We start from the raw sequence: 17,983 nt of genomic DNA, 5'->3' as shown, positions 1-17,983 counted from the left end.
TCGAGTTTTTCAATTTCATTGTTTACATGATAAACTGTATAAAATATCCATTGTTGTTATTTGAACCGTAGTTACGAATGTAAAAACATAAAAGATACAATTCTGACTGAATTTCTACCTGGAAGTTTAACGCGATCGATTCGGCATTGTTTTAAAAAGATGAAAATTTTCTGGTCTTTAATACCGGTGTTCAAGAAATTGTTAACGAACCTGTAAATTATATACGTGTTATACGTTGATTGAATTTTTCAATTATAATCTGTAAAATACATTGAACAATTGAACTGTCAAAAATAACTCCTGCGTATTGCAGTATTAGGAAAATAGGAACCAATCAAAATAATAATATCAAATTAACGTTAACCGTTGTATAATTCGTTGTAATTATATGCAAAAATCACCGTGTAATAATTTAATACAATTGTTTTAAAGGATCACTCGGTTTAATTGCGAACGAGAAAATTTTAAGCAATAAACGGAACAACAGTGGCGGTATTTATTTATTTTTTTTCTTCTTTCCCTCTTTCTTTCTCAGTCTTTCTCGGTGAAATTTTTCAGCGGATAAACTTCTCTGTTTTCTCTCTTTCAGCCTGTCCTTTTTTTCGTCTCACTTTTTTCTGTCCTGCGCATTCTTTTATACACAGGTGTGTATGTATGTATATATATATATATAATACGCGATTGTGCCTCGAGCACCGGAATTTATACATACGACCAACCTACATACCTATATTCACCTTCTTCTCGGGTCATGAAATACTTTATGTTATACGAGCCTGCAACCTTTGTACCTTCTCTAAGCATTTTTTGCTCCCATTTTCTTCTTTTCAGCAAAGATTTTTCAGAGTATTAATTCACTCCTTTAGAAATTTTAAGATCGTTTTTACTCATTTTTGTGACAATTTTGTATTTTTTTTTTTTTAAGAGATCCTTCGTAGCTAGCGAATTTAGACATATAATAATTCGATAAATATTCAGCTTAGAACAATTTCGTAATAATAATAATTACAAAAAAAAGTACAGATTTTCGGCCAAACAACACCTCCTTAATAAATAAAAGCTTGATTATTACCGATCAATAATCTCTAATAACGTTACATTGATCGTCGCATTTTTGAATTTCACATCGATTACAGTGACTGTAAAATATTTGAAATATCTGTCCACCGAACGATTTGTGCTCACAGAAAATTTCGCGATTACGTTATTTCTCTGCGAACGTATTTATAATTAAAATCGCTCGGCGAACGTCTCGTAATCATCGTTTCTGTTCATCCGTGTTTTCCGCCGGAAAGTTATTAGTGTAATTAACGGCAGCTCTCTCTCTCTCTCTCGCTCGCTCTCATTGCAGGATGGCAGTGATATGCCGCACGGTGTGAATGTACAACCTGTGCAATCAAACACTGTAGGTATATACCGATATATGCACGTGCGATGATAACACAAAATGGAAATTTTACGCACACGCGTACACGCATGCACGCACGTCGCGTGTAAAGATTAAACGATTCAAAAACACTTGTCACAATTCGCAATTTCGTATTTGCGTTTCTTTTTTTACATTTTATTTTTTTTTTTAATTTATTTTTTTTTTTTTTTCTATACACATCTTACATCGTTTCAAGTACAATTACGTATCAAATATCGAACTGTAACATAAAACGGGAGTGAATATATTGAAAGCTTTTCGTTTAACCGGAGTAGTAACAACAAACTATACTCGATAATTTAGACGAATTTACTGTACATCGTTTATTGTACGCACAATAATTGACCAGACGGAGAAACAAAAACTTTTATTTTTTCGCATATGATGTTTTTCACATCCTAATCAGTCTGGTACAATTCATCACGAGTGGTAAAATTTTATCGCAAACTTGAGAAAAATTTCGCATAATAAAATCGTCTAACGTGTATGATGAGAAAAAAATTGTTACCATAGAAAATCAGACCGATACTCGACTTGTTCTGTATACATTATTATTATTATTATTATTACTATTACTATTGATAATATTACGTAGTACGAAACGTGTCGATTACCGCGGATTCAAAAGTCAGAAAAAAAAATTAAAAATTGGAAATGAAAAAATTTTAAAAACACTTCTCGCCGAGTTTACTAAACAGTATGGAATATATCATTAATGAGCTGTGAAGTCACAGTGAAATTCATACCGTGTAATTTAAAGTGCGGAATTAAAACTCCCATAAGGAAACACGTTCTATATAATTACTTATCCCCCTTGTTCCGAGTGCTGTTTTTTCTTTTTTTTTATTTTCTTTTCTTTTCCTTCTTTCTCGTCTCTATTACACGGTCGCTTTATTTCTCTTCTGGGACGGCTTTAAAATCCGTAATTGACCCTCCGTTGAAATTAATTGCTGCATAAGGTTTACTACACTTGTAGGCATATACATATATATATAATATATTATTATATGCAGAGGTGCGATCGACTTTTTGCTATTTCATTGTTATCCTATTTTTAATTATATATTTCTTTCACGCACACACGCAAAAGTACACCCATATGTATGTGAAAATTTTTTGTTGTTGGGTTGTGCAAACGGATAAGACAAGAAAATTTAAAAAAAAGAGAGAGAGAGAGATATCGACGCGCCAAAAAATAACCGAGTTGAATTTGTCCAACCAAAGATTGTGCCGGAGAGTGAAACTGTAGTGTACATGTATAAAAATACTATCTCAGGCGAATCCAATTCGATGTACCTACCTTATTTCTTGAATAACAAATGAGGGGAGGGTTTGTGTTTTCTTACGTAATCACACTTTTGTACATTAGTTCAATGGATGATGTACAAAACGGAGGAAGAACCGAACGAAGGGTGAAAAGATAGAAGATCGTTGAAGCGGGTTAATTTTAACGATCGTTTAACAATTACAAGTAATTATTACCGTTATAAACGTTATCCACACTCTACATCCCACGTATAAAATAAGAAATTATTCTCGATTCGTGCCGTTTATATTCCATATCTATTTCTGTACTACATTACACACCTACGTATAATCTCTCTATGCGTCTCTTCGATTGGCCATTAAATGTTTATAAATTATTTCAATATCGTAATCGCAAAACTATTACTTGTAATACTTACGTATAGCATGTTCGATGTAATAAGTGATATCGACGCGCAGATAATCGTCGCCGTTTTGCGGTATCTTCTCCATTCTTGTACAGTACACACATATATGTATGTATGTAATATATATATATATGTGTGTATGTGCATGAATGCGCTTAGCGTTGTACGCGTTATACAATTTTTAGCACCCGTCTGCAGGTCATCGTTTATTGGCATAGAGAATTGCAATTATCTATACATATGTATATATGTATTATTAAACATTAACGCGGCACAACGATGCGTATAATAATAAATTATAATCCGCAATTCCGACGGCGTCACGATGCAGTCGGGAATCCGAATTAACCGCATCGCCGAGACTGCGGCCTACGGGTGAACCTCTTACTTCGCTCCTTATCGATGCTGTACCGTTATAAAGTCTGGAGAGAAAGAGTGAGATAGAAAGAGAGAGAGAGAGAGAGAGAGAGAGAGAGAGAGAGAGAGAGAGAGAGAGAGAGAATGAATATCATCTATCTCCTTCCGACTGTCGCTCAACTTCTGCTTTGATGGTTTTTGTTTTTTTTTTTTGCTTCCGCGCTAATCGCCGATTCGGCGGAACGCTAAAAACGTAGCTCGCCCTGTTTTTCGACCGGCTGTCCTCTTATCTTATCTCGCCGGGCGATCTGTCTCGATCCGTGTATAATGACTAGAGCCATGCACTCGAACGCTTGTTCTCACCTCGTACTTTGCGCTCTTTGGCTTTGGCTCTCTGGCTCTGGATCTGGCTCAGGCTTTGGAATAGGAAGGGGAAGCCGCGATGATGATGAAAGAGGGGATGAGCCCGAAAGCTTCACGCGAGTGCAGCAGTCTCTTGTACAAATAAATTTTCAACGTGCAAGTCTGAGTCTGTGAGGAGAAACGGAAGCTAGGATCGAGCTAGGGCAAACGCTTACTGGGTGCAACCCGTCAAATAAATTCTCTAGCACCTCTGGATGCTATTTTAGAAACTTATACCCGTGCAGCCCACATTCGCCATGATGGGAAACTTAACTAGCCTCGCCGTTTATCCCGAGCTGATTATCTATCCTTATGATCGAGTGCTTCTTTTCTCGCTGAAATTGGATCGTTATTTTAGCATTACAGGTACTTATACCAAATTTGCGTTCACGGATTTCGGACAGTGAAAACATTTCTTTGAATCGATTTTATAGTCGTCGGACAAATCGATCCAAGCATCTTATCCTTGGCGTTGGAAAATCTTTGCTTCCATATTTTTTTTGTTATTTTTTTTTTATAGAGATCGGCTCAAGTTACTGATATTCTATAAAATCCTCGATTTATCTTGAAGATATTTTTCATCGATCCAGTCGCTAGCATGTCAGACGTTGTTTCGTTTCATCACTTTGATTAAGCACACGATCGTCGTTAGTCATAAGTGGAAAGCCACTTTGATCGCTTATGTAAAAAACATTGCACCTGATAACTTGAACACTCAAAGGTTCGACTGAAAGTCACCAGTTCAAAGTTCGTTCATCATCTTGTAAATTGCGGTGTAAGTCATTACTCCGCAATTTTATCTACCGCAGGTCAGAAACAAGTCCGTTATACTTTTATCGTCAGACGAAGTAAAAGAATGTTGTCCTAGGTTGGAATGCAACGATAATAACAGTCTTTTAGAGAATTTTTACAGCAGAAATAGATGATTATAAATTGGTTTAACAGACGGTCGAAATGGCGAGAGAAAAGGAAAAAGAAACAGTGAAGGGTACTTCAGATTCGATACCTTACAAAGGTATCACGTTATTGACTTATACTCCATACTACATTTAAGTATAATACACATAATTGTAATGTTCCAAGGTTAAATTTTTCGTTGAAAAATGGTCTTTCTTTGCCTGTTGCAGATACAACATCTGCGAAGTTATTGGGCATTGATCCCGGCATAACATTGGGACCGGTGATCTGTCCCACGACGAGTTTGAATCGCAGTGTGGTGCCGAAAAACATGGTAGCGTCGAGTCACAGTCTAGAAGAACTCGGGGTGAGTCACCCGGCAAGTGCGAGCGGCGATCGAGGATTGTCCGAAAGCAACAGAACGGCCCAGACGGCGCTGGACAAGCGGAGCAGACTGAGCAACGTTATAAACAACCTAAGGAAGAAGGTGCCCGAGTCGTCTTCTCAAACCCAAACCCAACAGCAACAGCAACAGCAGCAGCACCAACGTCAAGAATCACAACAACAGCGTAACGAAAGCGACAGCGATGGGCGCAATAGCCTCGAGCGGAATCTAGAAACCCTTGAAAAGTACGTGATGACCGTTCTGAACGGCGTGATAAAGGACGAGGCAGAAGATGTCGCCGAGGACCGGATTGAGGAGTCTTCAACGTCGTGTGCCGACGATGCTAAGGACGACGAAGAGGGCTCGAAGCCGGAAAGAGACGCCGAGGAGGCGTTGGAGGGGGCCAAAAACGAGGCAGTAAACGATCCCGTCGTTGAAGAAGAGGACTCGGAGAAGAAGCATTCTAACGAGACCGAAGACGACAGCGAATCCGAGAAGCTGATGGACGCGTGCAGGGAGCTGATGAACGACCTTCTGAACGACATAAACAACCTGATCGAGAGAAAAGCGCCGCCGAACCGCGACCCGGACCCGGAAGATAACCGGGTTCAGATCGCGTCACCGACGAGTCTTCACTGCAGTCTGCCTCTGGAGAAGGTCGCTCCGATGCTTCGCTCCTGTCAGGACTACCAGCCCGTCACCTTTTCCCAATCACCCCAGCGTTCGCCGTCTCGACCTTCGCCACCGATGGTGCGTCACCTCTGCCTCTACTGCGACAGGAAGTTCCTGTCGATATCGCTGCGACAACGGCACGCGGAACGGGTTCATCAGGTTGGCGGGGCAAGCCGAAGGTCGGAGAGGAACTCGCGGCGGACCGTCCAGACCTGCCAATACTGCTCCGAGAAGGTCGTCGGTGACGCATCCGAGACGCCCGAGTCACCCGAGGCTGTACCCTGCGAGATCATCGACACCCTGGACGGGCTCTTCAAACACATGGTGCGGTACCATCCGGACCGGTATTACGCCTGCGTTCAGTGCTCGACGCGCTACGCTACCCGTGAAAGCCTTGCGAACCATGCAACGGAGGCACACAACACCGTTCAGGAGCAAGAAAAGGAGGCGGTTGTGACTAGGGTGAAGGAGCAGCTCGATGAGACGCTGGAATCGGTGAAGAAGGAAGCCTTCGCCAGTCCCGGAAGCCCGGATTTTGATAGCTCGTTCTACAGCAGTGTGAGTTGCAACATCAGGGAGAACCTTTTACACCATCTGGATGGTAAGCTTCAGGCAAATTCGACCCTCGTCGTGATCCCGGTGGTCGAGGTGAAGCCCCAGCAACAGCAGCAGCAGCAGCAGCAGAACTTTTACGAGAGCAACGCCGCCCAGATACAGCTACCCATAGACATATCGCTGACCGCTGCAACGCCTGTGTACAACAAGGAGTACTCGAACGACGGTAACGAGAACTCGAGCGAGTACGCTCAGCGGCCAGGAAAGACAAGGACCCATCCGAGGAGGGTGTCCTTTGAGAAGTACAACTTCCCGAGGAAGTACGACGGCAAGGAACCGTGGTCGTGCTCTATCAAGGACCTCAGCAAGTTCGACATATCCACTCAGCTCACACTGAGGAAGAAGCAGCAGCTATCAGACAGCTCCGTGGGATTGACGACCGGTGTTAGACAGGATGGACAAACCGACATCGATGTTGGAACTTCGGCCGGTGAAGAGACACCGGTTGGCGATGCTCACGACGCTCTTGGAACAGCCAGTGTACCCTCCGAGGAATCATCGCCAAACTCGCCGCGGTGCTCTGACCTCAATTTACCCGAAATCGACTCCAAGACAACTATGTTTACATCAGAATTTGCCAGCTTCATGAGGCTCAAGAGGTGGGATGAGGTCGTTAACGGTGATGCTGATCACAGGAAAGTCGTCTATGCCGAGCTCACCGGCGAGTGGTCTAGACCAAGGATTTATATTTGCGGTGCCTGCGCCGAGCGTCACGTGAGTTTTTTTACAGACTTCTTCGGTTACGATCAAGGTCAGAGGAAGTAATCAGAGTTACGTAAACTATTGTCCATTCGCCGCCATAGATAATTATTCACCAGTTCAAATCGTCTCTGATATTATGATCGATATGTAACGACGTTAAAAGTTGTCCAATGATTTTATTTACCAAATTACATATATATGTATTCGTGTCACTGTTTTAGTAATGAACTTTAAACAAATGAAATGAACCAATGTGCCCCAGTATTTTCGTGAAACAGAGGAGAAAATTCGAGGAAGCATTTTCTTTGAGTGACTAATTGGGATAAGGGTCGAATTCAGGCTATAGGAAAATCCTTCTTTCCGGTATTAATCCGACTTGGAAGGTCGAGTATCAATGTTAACAGTTCAAAATTACCCAATTTGAAAGTTTTAAACAATCTTTTCATTGAGAGCGAAGACTTTGAAATGGCAGGCAGGTAAAAACACCTCGGTCTTGTTTCCCTGTTTTTTCGAGTCTTAATTGCCCATATTTAAGAAAAGCAAGAGGTGAGATTCGCCTCCTCTCATTTTCACTTCTGCTCCATTCAACGCTTCTATCTTTTCTACAAGTCAACCTTGAGCACTAATTACCGGCTGTCTTTCACCTTTTATAAAAGATATCGCGTCTCATATTTCTTCGCACGATTTTCCCACCACGGTATATCATAGAAATTCTTTCCCGAAGTAAGAAAATGCCTTTAGAAGTTTTAACACCATGATCAATTTTCCGGCCTCCTCTGCATTGGTCCTTCATCATCAAAACATGTGTTTCCGCGTTCCTTCACCCGTTTTATCATGGAATATTTACTAAAATACATCTAATTATGGTTAGCAAACTATTCCAACTCCACACATTGACCATTGGGAATGAAACTTTTTGCGCAGGTGACACTGAAGGAAATGGAGGAACACAAATCGTGCACCCATCCGAACGTGTGGTGTTCGCACTTTGAGTTCGCAGGCGATCAACGCGACCTTTACAAGCACCTTTTCTTGCCGGGTAAAGGTTCGCCGACGGCGACAGCACGGGCGGCGATATCGCCGGAAAAGATATGCACAAAGTGTTCGAAGAACTGTAATACCCTTGCGGAATTGCACAGGCACATGCTGGAGTGCGCCGGCGACCAGACCTGGCTTCTCGGGCTTTTTGGTAACGGTAAAAAGAAGTGCAAATGGCGACCGTTCGGTAGTCGAAGTCGGCGGCGAAGGCAGCGCGGCATGAAGAGGAACATCCAGAATTCCCAGACCCCGAGGGCGAACACCCCCAAGGATCGACAGGCGAACGGACCCCGCGTCCGTCCCAGTGATCGTAAGATATCATATCGATTATTGTCCTCATCCGTTTTAAACGGTAAACTCGATTTCGAATGGATGTGAGTAGGGGGCCGATAAGTGCACGGGCGGTAATTAGGACCCCCGTAACTTTCGTTAAACTGATGATAAACTTAGGCAGTTGTTTTGTCATGCATGTCCGCAGGAGAAAGTATTCAGAAAATGTTGGCCAACCTTCCTCCCAAGAGAGCATCTAGAAAAGTTCTCAGAGAAGAAAACCTGGCTAGATCGCGTCGGGAAGCAGCGCAAACCGTAAGTATCAACGCGCCATTTTGGACCTCGTTAAACTTTCACCGTTTTTTTCCCCCTCTTCGTTTCTCTGTCTCGCTCTTTCTCTCTATCTCTCTCGCTCTTTCTTCTTCAAGCCTTGACATTTTCTACTGTGCCAGAAAACTGCAAGACGGAAATCAAACGCGCACTATTCTTAGACCAAGGAAGTTACGAACAAGAAATGACCGAGATGTGTTGTAAACTGTAACCTCGGGTCGTTGCAATATTTTTTGCTGCTATTGCAGTAACAAGTAGAATGAAAATTATGTAACCTTTATTATACATGTTAAAATACTCACCGCTTAAGAATACACTTTTCATCTTTGGGATTAAATTGTTACGTTGTTTGAAGAACTTCACGGCCACGATCGAAGTAGAACGAATTGAAACGATTGATTATCAACGTCAGAATATGTTCTACAAGTATTTGTTGAAATGCAGACTCAGAAATATGTTTTTCGAGTATTTGATACCTATGAAGTTTCCCCAATTTTACCTCTCTCGAAATACGCATGTTCACCTGTAACGTACTAATCGATTTTTCGAATAATACACAGTTTTCACACTTATTAACAACTTAACACACAGTAGTTCTGTTTATCTCTTATTTACTAGTAATAGCAATAACGTGATGACCCCAGACATGTTCTAAATCACTCGGCAAGACAATAACGCATAAAGTTTTGACAACAATGTACTCAATGAATTTCAACGGATGAATTAAACCCTGATGAATGATTACGTTAAAACGCGTTCTTCTTATTCATTTTGCGCCTGAAAAAACAAAACAAAAATAGTAATTCCGTCGTTCAAACCACTGCGTCAAGTGATCAATAGCAAGTACGTTATGTCTAACTGAAGATTCAGTTATTATTAGATGCTTCACCCCTGAAAACGGATCAAGGCATCATTTAGCGATCTCTGCCCGAAACGTAAGCCAAGCCATACCATTCGTGTTTGTATAAAAATTAGACATCTTGCTCAGTGTGTAAAATCATCATCGTTTAGCGTTTGGGAGCCTTGAACAGCGCAGTGAATATCACGCTATAAATTTTTGGAAAGCCGGCATATTGGATGGATGAAAAAAGGCAATCTCGGAGGTGCTGATAAGGACGAGTTGGCTCCATCTTTCTCTATTTCCTCCTCGCTCTATCGCTCTCAATATCCGTCGCCTAGCCTCTTCGGTTTCTCCTTCCTACTACTCATACAGACAACTTGCCGATGTAAGTGAAGCGTATTGATTGGTGATACCGGACACGCACACTGCACTTAGGCTCCGCTAGCTCACGTCGCGAACGGAGTTCCGATGCTACCAGTGTGCGTGTGCACCGGTAAACCGACACGGCCTACGGATTCCCCACTCATCGCCACAAAACGTGAATCCAGGCATCTAGTGTAAGTTGCAACGTCTATGTATCGCTATACAAGGTGTTCAGAGCGGTAAAGTCACCCACTCGTTGTTCGCATCAGTTTTCGTGGAATGTGCCCTTTGCTCAGGTTTTTCTCCACTTTTTACTTTCAAATCTAACTGACCATTGGTACTTTAAGAAATAATTATGCTTGGAAGGTGCTCGAACGTGATATGGGATATTTTCCTTATCAATGCATAATAATTACCAATTGGCTGGTTCATACGTACAGTGCGTTCTTCTATCGAATTTCATCTCGCTCATTTCGCTTTGTTCACGCACCTTAACGGTTGATTAGAGAGACTCAGTCTCGTCTGCCGCCGTCTCTCTGCCGCCGGTTATCCTTGTAACAAGGCGGCGTCGAATGTGTTCAAGGTCACACATATTTGTATTCATGATTCATGAATAAATTTCTCGCGAGTTGAAACGGCCGCCGAATACCAGCAATTATAATACCATCACCATCGTCATCTTCTCCAAAAACTATATGTCTTCCTATTTATCCCTACTGTTCACTCGCTCGTTGAAAAGAAATGAACTCGACGCAAAGTGATTAATGAAAATTTTTGGCCCCAGGTACAAACGCGGTCACGACCCCGAATATCGACGGATGTAACATCGTCGGCGGTTCAGTCGAGGAACAAGACGGTGCTGAAGAATAAGCTGCTGAAGAACGCTAAATCCTTCCAGCGCAACAGGACTAGAATCGACAACATAGCAGCGGCTATCGAGAGCGTGGTAACATGCAGATTGGCGCAATCAACGTCCGAGACGAAATCAACGGTCGAGTCGGTCAAACGAGGCGATGAGTCGGGAACGAGGATGGCGAAAATCCAGGCAAGAAACGTCATGGCGGTTCTGAGCAAGAAGAAGAACGTCAAGACGAAGGTCAGCACCATCGCAAACATGGAGCATCCCAGAACGAGAGGACGGCCCTTTGGAGCCGTTAGGGTTTCCAGTCGTTCAAAAGTGAACGTGGTTCCGGAAAAACCGGCCTTGAAGAGCGGCAAACCTCCTAACCCGAAGAACCAAGCGCCGCAGCAGCAAGCGGTCGGCGCTAAGCCTCCCAAGAATTCCGGAGAGGCTGAAGAGGCTGGTGCTATGGGGCGGAAGAAAAAGGTGATCGACCCAGTCGCCTCGATGCATGCCTCGTTGAAGGCGAAACAGCAGCTCAGAACCAACGACGGAAAATTCGCGAGGAGTCCGAATCATAGTTCCGACGAACTCCCGACCCAGGAACGATACCCTCGGCGCCACACGAGCATTCCGCGATTCGTAATTCCCAAATCCAGGATCAAGGCGACTAAGGAGGTTGGTAAAAAGAAGACCGCAAAGATAACTGGACGCGTGCCCTCCGATGGCGACAAGATGCCGACCCTCGAACCGGCCGTGCCGGTCAGAGACTCCGAACTGTCAGGGCCCGAAGAAGAGCCTGAAATACCAGGCCGCGGAAACGAGCTTCCAGTCCTTTCGCCCGCCGCCATTGGCACCGTTCGTCGGACCTCGCGGGCCTCCGACAAAAAGGATCCGACGACCGAAGATCACCTTGATCTTGACGACGTGCTCGAGAAGAGCGTGATCGATGTCGCCGAACTGAAGAATAAGTATGAGCGAGAAAATGCTTCGCAACGGAAGGCGGAGAGCGAAAAGAAGGGTGTTCGAGGCCCGCGCAGCAAGCGAAAGACGCAAGTGGCCTTGTCTTCGTTCTCCGCGTCTTCTTCATCGCTGACGCGGGTTAAAGAGAAAAAGAACTTGCCCAAGAGGAGCGTGAGTGTTCAGGACGGTTACAGGGGTGCGCAAAAGAAGCCGGCACAGACGCTCGTCGAATCGAAGGAAATCAAGCAGAACCCAAGGCGATCAGGGCGCACCTCGTCTACCAGGGAACGACGCGGGAATGATGCTGAAACTGCGCAGGTCCAGAAAGCGATGGAGGCCGTCGAGGAAGGAAGAGATAAAAACAACACGAACAAGAACCCAACGGAATATAAAGAGAGTCCAAGGCGCTCGGAGCGAACATCGTCTATCAAGGACCGCAGAGACGAGATCGAAGGATCGCGGGACGAACCATCCACGACGCTAAAGAACCGGGAGAAAGCAGAAGACGCCGGTCAGAAACAGAGTCTAGTGATGATCACAAGTCTCAACGGATGCAAACCGAATCCAAGACAATGTGGGCGAACGTCATCAGCCAAAGATCATGGCGAGGAAATCTACGCGGCTCAAAATCAACCGAGATCATCAAAGAGCCGGGATAAAGTGACAGAAATCAGAGATGACGGAGTCTCTGCCAAGCCGCAGGGAAAATCGGGGAGAAAAAGCGTCCAAAAAGCGACCGGTGAGAATCACGCTGTTAAAAAACTCGCTGACCATGATCAGCCGATTTCCGCAAGTGACGCGGAAGGTCCGCATCTTCAGGGGAAACTGGACCCTGAAGAGGAGGAACACTCGGGACTGCCGAAACGCGGTAGAGGTCTCGGAAAGCGTCGAGGCCGTATCAAAGCCCCGGAAGTCATAGAGAAGCACACCGACGAGGACGAAGAGGCCGTGATAGAGTCCCCGATCAACTTGAGCCTTGAGCGGCTGCAGCGGGAATCGAGCAACTCGAACGTCGACAGCGGCAAAGAGAACTCGTCGGAAACTCCGATTATGGTTCCAAAACCGCGGGCTGTTCGTCCGAAGAAGACGAAGACCGGGCGGACCGGTCGCGACCGCCCCACGAAGCGCCTCGGCAGCGTCATCGGGATCCTGACCGAGGGTGTAAACATTCCCGTCGAAGCGCAGCAGAGCGTCGTTCTGACAGTGCAAACCGCCTCGGTGAACGCCGAGCCAGCCACTTCCGGAAGCCAGGTGAAACCCGAGAAAGACGCCGTTGTCGAGGACAAAGCCTCCGACGAGGAGAAGGGTCCGGTTGGCGATGAGGCGCTTTTGGAGCTGGAAACTCGCCGTGGTATTGATGCGATGACTGGCAGCGTAGAAAAGGTGGAAAGCAAGTCTGATAAACCTCAAGACTCTAACGACCCTGAGAAAAATCAAGTCGTCCAAGAAGCTGTGCCTTCCGGCTCTTGCGAAACTCAAGCGACGGTGGAACCTCTGAAAAAGTTGGAACCAGTGCCCGGGGAAAAAATGACGAATCAAGTTGAGCTTCAAGTGCCGTTCGAACCCTCGAACGATATAATAATGGATTTGTCGCGGAGAAAACCGAAGGGTAAGGGTTCGTTCTTGGAAAAAATCGTCTCGAAAATAGCGAAGCAGAAGGATGTTTTGCTCGTCGAGGGTGACGTCGGATCTCTCCTCGACAACGCCGTCGACGAACTGACGAATATACTCGATGAAGTTGCGCCCAATCTTACGGAGAGCACGGAAAATCTTACTACCAGCGTCAACGATACGCAGGCTCGGAGCGACAAAGCCGCTGGTTTGAGTCTCGCTGAAAAAAGTCAGGGGGAAAGTACTCGGGTTGAAAAGGAAGACGAAGACGTGGTACCGACTTTGAGAGACCAGAGCGAAGCCATCAAGGTTTGTACCGCAGATTTCGTGCCCGTTGACGACGTGGGGCCAACTTTAGACGAGGATCGATTGATCACGACAAGTGCCTCTGATAATCTAGTTATCCATACATCGAATGAACCCAAAGCCAAGGATAACGTGAAGAAGAACGATGACGTCACGGTGTCGAAGAAACGAGCTATCGAAACGAGCACGCCAAAGAAAAACAAACGGAAGTCCGTCGACGCCGAGGCGATCAACGAAGTCGACGATCTACCAACGGACGAACTCTGCCTTGCTGATATAATGAAGCTTATACAGAAGCCGAAGACCAACGGAGAGAAGGAAAACGAGACTGTAGCCAGGCCGGGGAAACGAAAAACGGTGAGTGAAAGTGAGCCGCGGACGAAAGGGCGGACCGAGGACCTCGAGATATCAGCAACCGAAGACAGCGACTCGAAACGACCGAAGCGAAGATCCTGCGTGAAGACGTCGCTGATTGAAGAGCACTTGCCGCTGCTGATTGACGATTTGGAAAAAACCTACGACGATGATGAAACGTTTACGAAAAATATAAACAAAAGAAAAAACCTTCAGGACGAAGATGCGACTGTGATTGAGCTCGAGGCTAACCAGGTGCCGAGATCAAATTCTGCTCTAAACAACTGTGCCGCGAAGAGGAGATTGATAGAAACGAGTCGTCAAAAGACCGACGATGGTAGTGAATCATCGCAGGAACCGGAGAGACGATCTTCGAAAAGGAAATCATCCCTCGCTAATGAAAAACCGGACACTTGTGCAGAAAAGGACCTCGTAAGTTCGGAGAATGATAAACGCGACGAGAACTCTGGAAGCAAGGCTAAAAACATCAAACGAATAACTGGAGAGGCTGAGGAATCCCAGCCGGATGCGAAGCTCGAATTCAGCGTCATCGAAGCTTGCGAGAAAAAGATAGCAACGAAAAAGAGGAAGTGCAGGAGCAAATCTGAAGAGAAATCGAGCAGAGATGACGAGTCGAAGATCGAAGAAACGCTGGAAGAGTCCAAAAAGATGAAGACGTCTCGTTCCACCCCCCAAAAAATACCCTCGCTCGTCAACGAACATCTTGACTTAGACGACGAGGACTCGACTGCTCTTTCCGAGGCCGAAACCCCGGCCGATTCTCTCACCAAGGCGAAGCCCGAGTCCCCGCAAATCTTTCACCGCCTTCGGACGCTCCGACAGAGGAATCCAAAGCGGAAATCCCTCGCCGAGGATCATCTGGAACTCTTCGACGACGAGGAGGAAGTGAACACAGAACCGTTCAAAGTACCGGGAGTGGGCGAAGCGCATCATTCGCGAACGCGACGGTCTTCGAAAAGGTCACTGAACGTGGCTGACACCGAGGCTTTGATCGGTTCTGCAAACGGCGAGACGATTTCGACGAAGAGGAAATCGTCGGCTGAATCGTTGAATTCGAAAGCGGTAGAAGTTGGCCAGGATTTAGAAACGGCGATAATCAACCGGACTCCGAAGTCGAACACACCAATCGAAACTGAGACTCCAGATGAAACGGCGAACTCCGAGAATGCCGAGAGTCTCGAACCATCCTTGATTAAGGAGCACCTCGATCTGTCCGACAAAAACGAGGAGGAAGTGCCGATCGATGATCCCGAGGAAAGCGATGGGAAGCTCAACGAGTCGATACTGGTTTCGGAAACGGACGTGACGACAGAAATATCAGCGGAAGACGACCAGCTGCAGCAGATCCCGAAGAAACGAGGAACGGCCAACTTTGCTGTGGGTCACACGAAGAATGGGGAAATATTGATAGTCGAGAAGAAAAAAAAGCTTACCAAGGAGGCGGCTCGGTTCTTTTGTGAGGTGTGCGCGACGAGTTTCACGCGTAAGAGTTCGCTGAAGAAGCACAACTTGTCTCAGTCGCATCTCGTCCAGATCGCGAAGTCGGAAAAAAATTCTGAGATCGAAATTGCCCAAGGCGAAGAAGCGGCGGAGAAGGAGGATCCCGAGGATGAGGATCGAACCCGGGATTACTGGGGCTCGGAGGATAGTCTCGACGACGTTGACGAAACGCCGGTTGTCGATCCATTGGGTTCGAATCCCGACGACACGGCGCTTCATCGGGCACCGAGAAACCCGCTCACGCCGCAGATATCCGAAGAGGAAGCCCTAGAGGAGGAACTGCTCGACGAGGAGATATGCAAGATAACGGAAAACATGACTCACGACGATTTTGTCCTGACTGATCACATCAGCCCGGAACCTGATACGGCGGTCAGCGTTACCGCGAAGAGCAAAAACCTGAAGAAAGATGAGCTACCGGCCCTCGACGCGCAGAAAGCGAAAAAGCGCAGGAACCTCGCCGAGGAACATCTCGACCTTGACTCGCCAAGCCCACAACCGAAGCTCAACAAGGAAACTGATCTCGAGCCCTCGCCGCCGGAAAGCCCGATTTTCGGAACAGACACTCCGTGTAAAAGTGTCTCTAGGACGGAAAACTTGTCCCTGGAGTTCCGGAGGCCGGGTTCCGACCCCGAGGAGTCCGATTTAGCCGAGAAAACGAAGGAAGCATCGCCGGGCAGTTTGCAGAAGACCGACGGCACGGATTTACCCGCTGTAAAACATCCGCTCGTCAGTATTCCTGTCAAGATTCAACGAGACGTTCTCGCTTCCTCCAACCTCAACATTGACGACGATTCATCATCGGATCGACCGCTGGCCGAGATTTTATCTAAGAGCAGGAATTCCCAACTCTCCGAAGTTTTCAACCAGAAAGTGGAAGAACTCTCCGTGTCTTCAAAGACGAAAAAGTCCACCGACACGCATCTCGGACTCGTTAACGCCACCGAGAAGCCGAACGGATCAAAGAGCCGGAAAGCTGCGGCGGAATTCGAGAGCGACGAGAGCGCAATCAACACCGAGGTTTCGGTGGATGTCAGAAAACTGTTAAAAAACCAGGAAGTGAGCGATTCGAAGCCGGGGGAGAGCCAGCGGGAAGTGAGCCCGTCGAACGATAAATTTGAAAATGAAAAGCCGTCGGTGAGGAAGGTTCACCCTCGAAAATCGAGGTCGGTGAGACCAAAGCGGAGACGAAACGTGACCCCGAGTTCCGGCAGCGAATCGAGCGAGGCTGAGAACATGTCGTCGGATTCGAGGAACAAGAACAAGATCGTTAAGAGCGTGTTCGGGCGGGTCTTCGGCGGTGAGAAGTCTGAAAAGGTCCAGGACAAGGTGAAGGAAGTCTTGGACGACTGGGATTCTCGTTCGGACGACGACGCCAGGAGACGCGGAGCGTCGCTGTCGTCGGAGGACTCGAAAAAGCGGCGGAATCGCTCTAGGGCGAAAACTAGGGAGGACGAGAAACGCGCGAACGGTGAATCACGGGTCAGTCGTCGGAGCAAGAAACGGGCCGAAGAGCGGATATCCAAGGCTTTCGAGGAGGAGGCAGTCTCCGTCGGCAATCAGAATGGCCTCTCCGAAAACGGGCACGAGGAGCTGGTGGAAACGACCAAGGAGGAGCGCGCCGCTAAACCAGGTGTTGACGAGTGGCCCATCTTTGGCACCAAATCTGAGATTTCGGACACCAAACAACCCCTAGGAACCGGTGACGAGCGCAACGTTGTTTCCGAGGCGGAGAATTCGATGAACCGGGCATCGCTTCCGGAATGGGCGTCGCTACTTCCATCGCCGTCACCACCCTCGTCACCGGCGCAGAGTAGCGTGGCCCCGAGCAGCGTCAGGAACCGTTCGCCGACTCCGGACCGCAATTCACAGTCTTCCGATTCATCGGAGTCGGAGGACGACGGGCCGCGATGCAGACTCTCGCCGCTCTATATTAGAAACACCCCCGACACGTCGATGGACAGCGTTGCCTCCGACGCGAATGGAGATTTTGTCGCCGATGATAAGGCCCAGAAAAAATTACCGCTCGTCGATACGCCGGTTGTGAAACTCGCCGAGGAACACCAGGTCGTTACCATCGCTCCGACCGACGCCCTCGAGGACAACGCCATCGACGTTCCTCGACCCGCGCTCATCCATGCTGCCGCCTCTCTGCAGAAGCCCCGCCAAGTGAAGGTCCTCAATTGCGACGAGAAGTTGTTCGTCGAGTGCTGCTCAAGGCTTAAAACCTCCGAGAACGAACTCCGGGGCGCCAAGAAAATACAGCTTGATCACTCCGATGCTTACAGAAAAAAAGACACCGTCGATGGATCCGGGTTTAGGAGCATCTGCGACAGGTTCAGAGATGCAGAGAGTCAGAACAGCCTTGGCAGTCTGCTTGAGTCCGTGAATCAGGTGAGTTGGAATTTAAAAA

General features: G+C 46.7%; 1 protein-coding gene across 2 annotated transcripts in view; it reads left to right on the top strand.

Moving 5' to 3' along the window:
- LOC124179479 overlaps positions 1-17,983 on the top strand; it is a 57,109-nt gene that overhangs the window by 32,811 nt on the left and 6,315 nt on the right. Inside the window, exons 3-6 of one of the 2 annotated variants that reach the window (XM_046563881.1) lie at positions 4,989-7,144; positions 8,057-8,480; positions 8,649-8,755; positions 10,759-17,964. In XM_046563881.1, coding sequence (XP_046419837.1) covers positions 4,989-7,144; positions 8,057-8,480; positions 8,649-8,755; positions 10,759-17,964 — 9,893 coding nt within the window. Of the gene's footprint in view, positions 1-4,988; positions 7,145-8,056; positions 8,481-8,624; positions 8,756-10,758; positions 17,965-17,983 lie in introns of both variants that reach the window. The other variant, XM_046563880.1, reaches the window with a different exon arrangement.

Source organism: Neodiprion fabricii, chromosome 4, assembly GCF_021155785.1.
Source record: "Neodiprion fabricii isolate iyNeoFabr1 chromosome 4, iyNeoFabr1.1, whole genome shotgun sequence".
NCBI classification, from domain to species: domain Eukaryota; kingdom Metazoa; phylum Arthropoda; class Insecta; order Hymenoptera; family Diprionidae; genus Neodiprion; species Neodiprion fabricii.
Note: the sequence above shows the minus strand (reverse complement) of the source record. Positions and strands in the feature narration are given on the sequence as shown.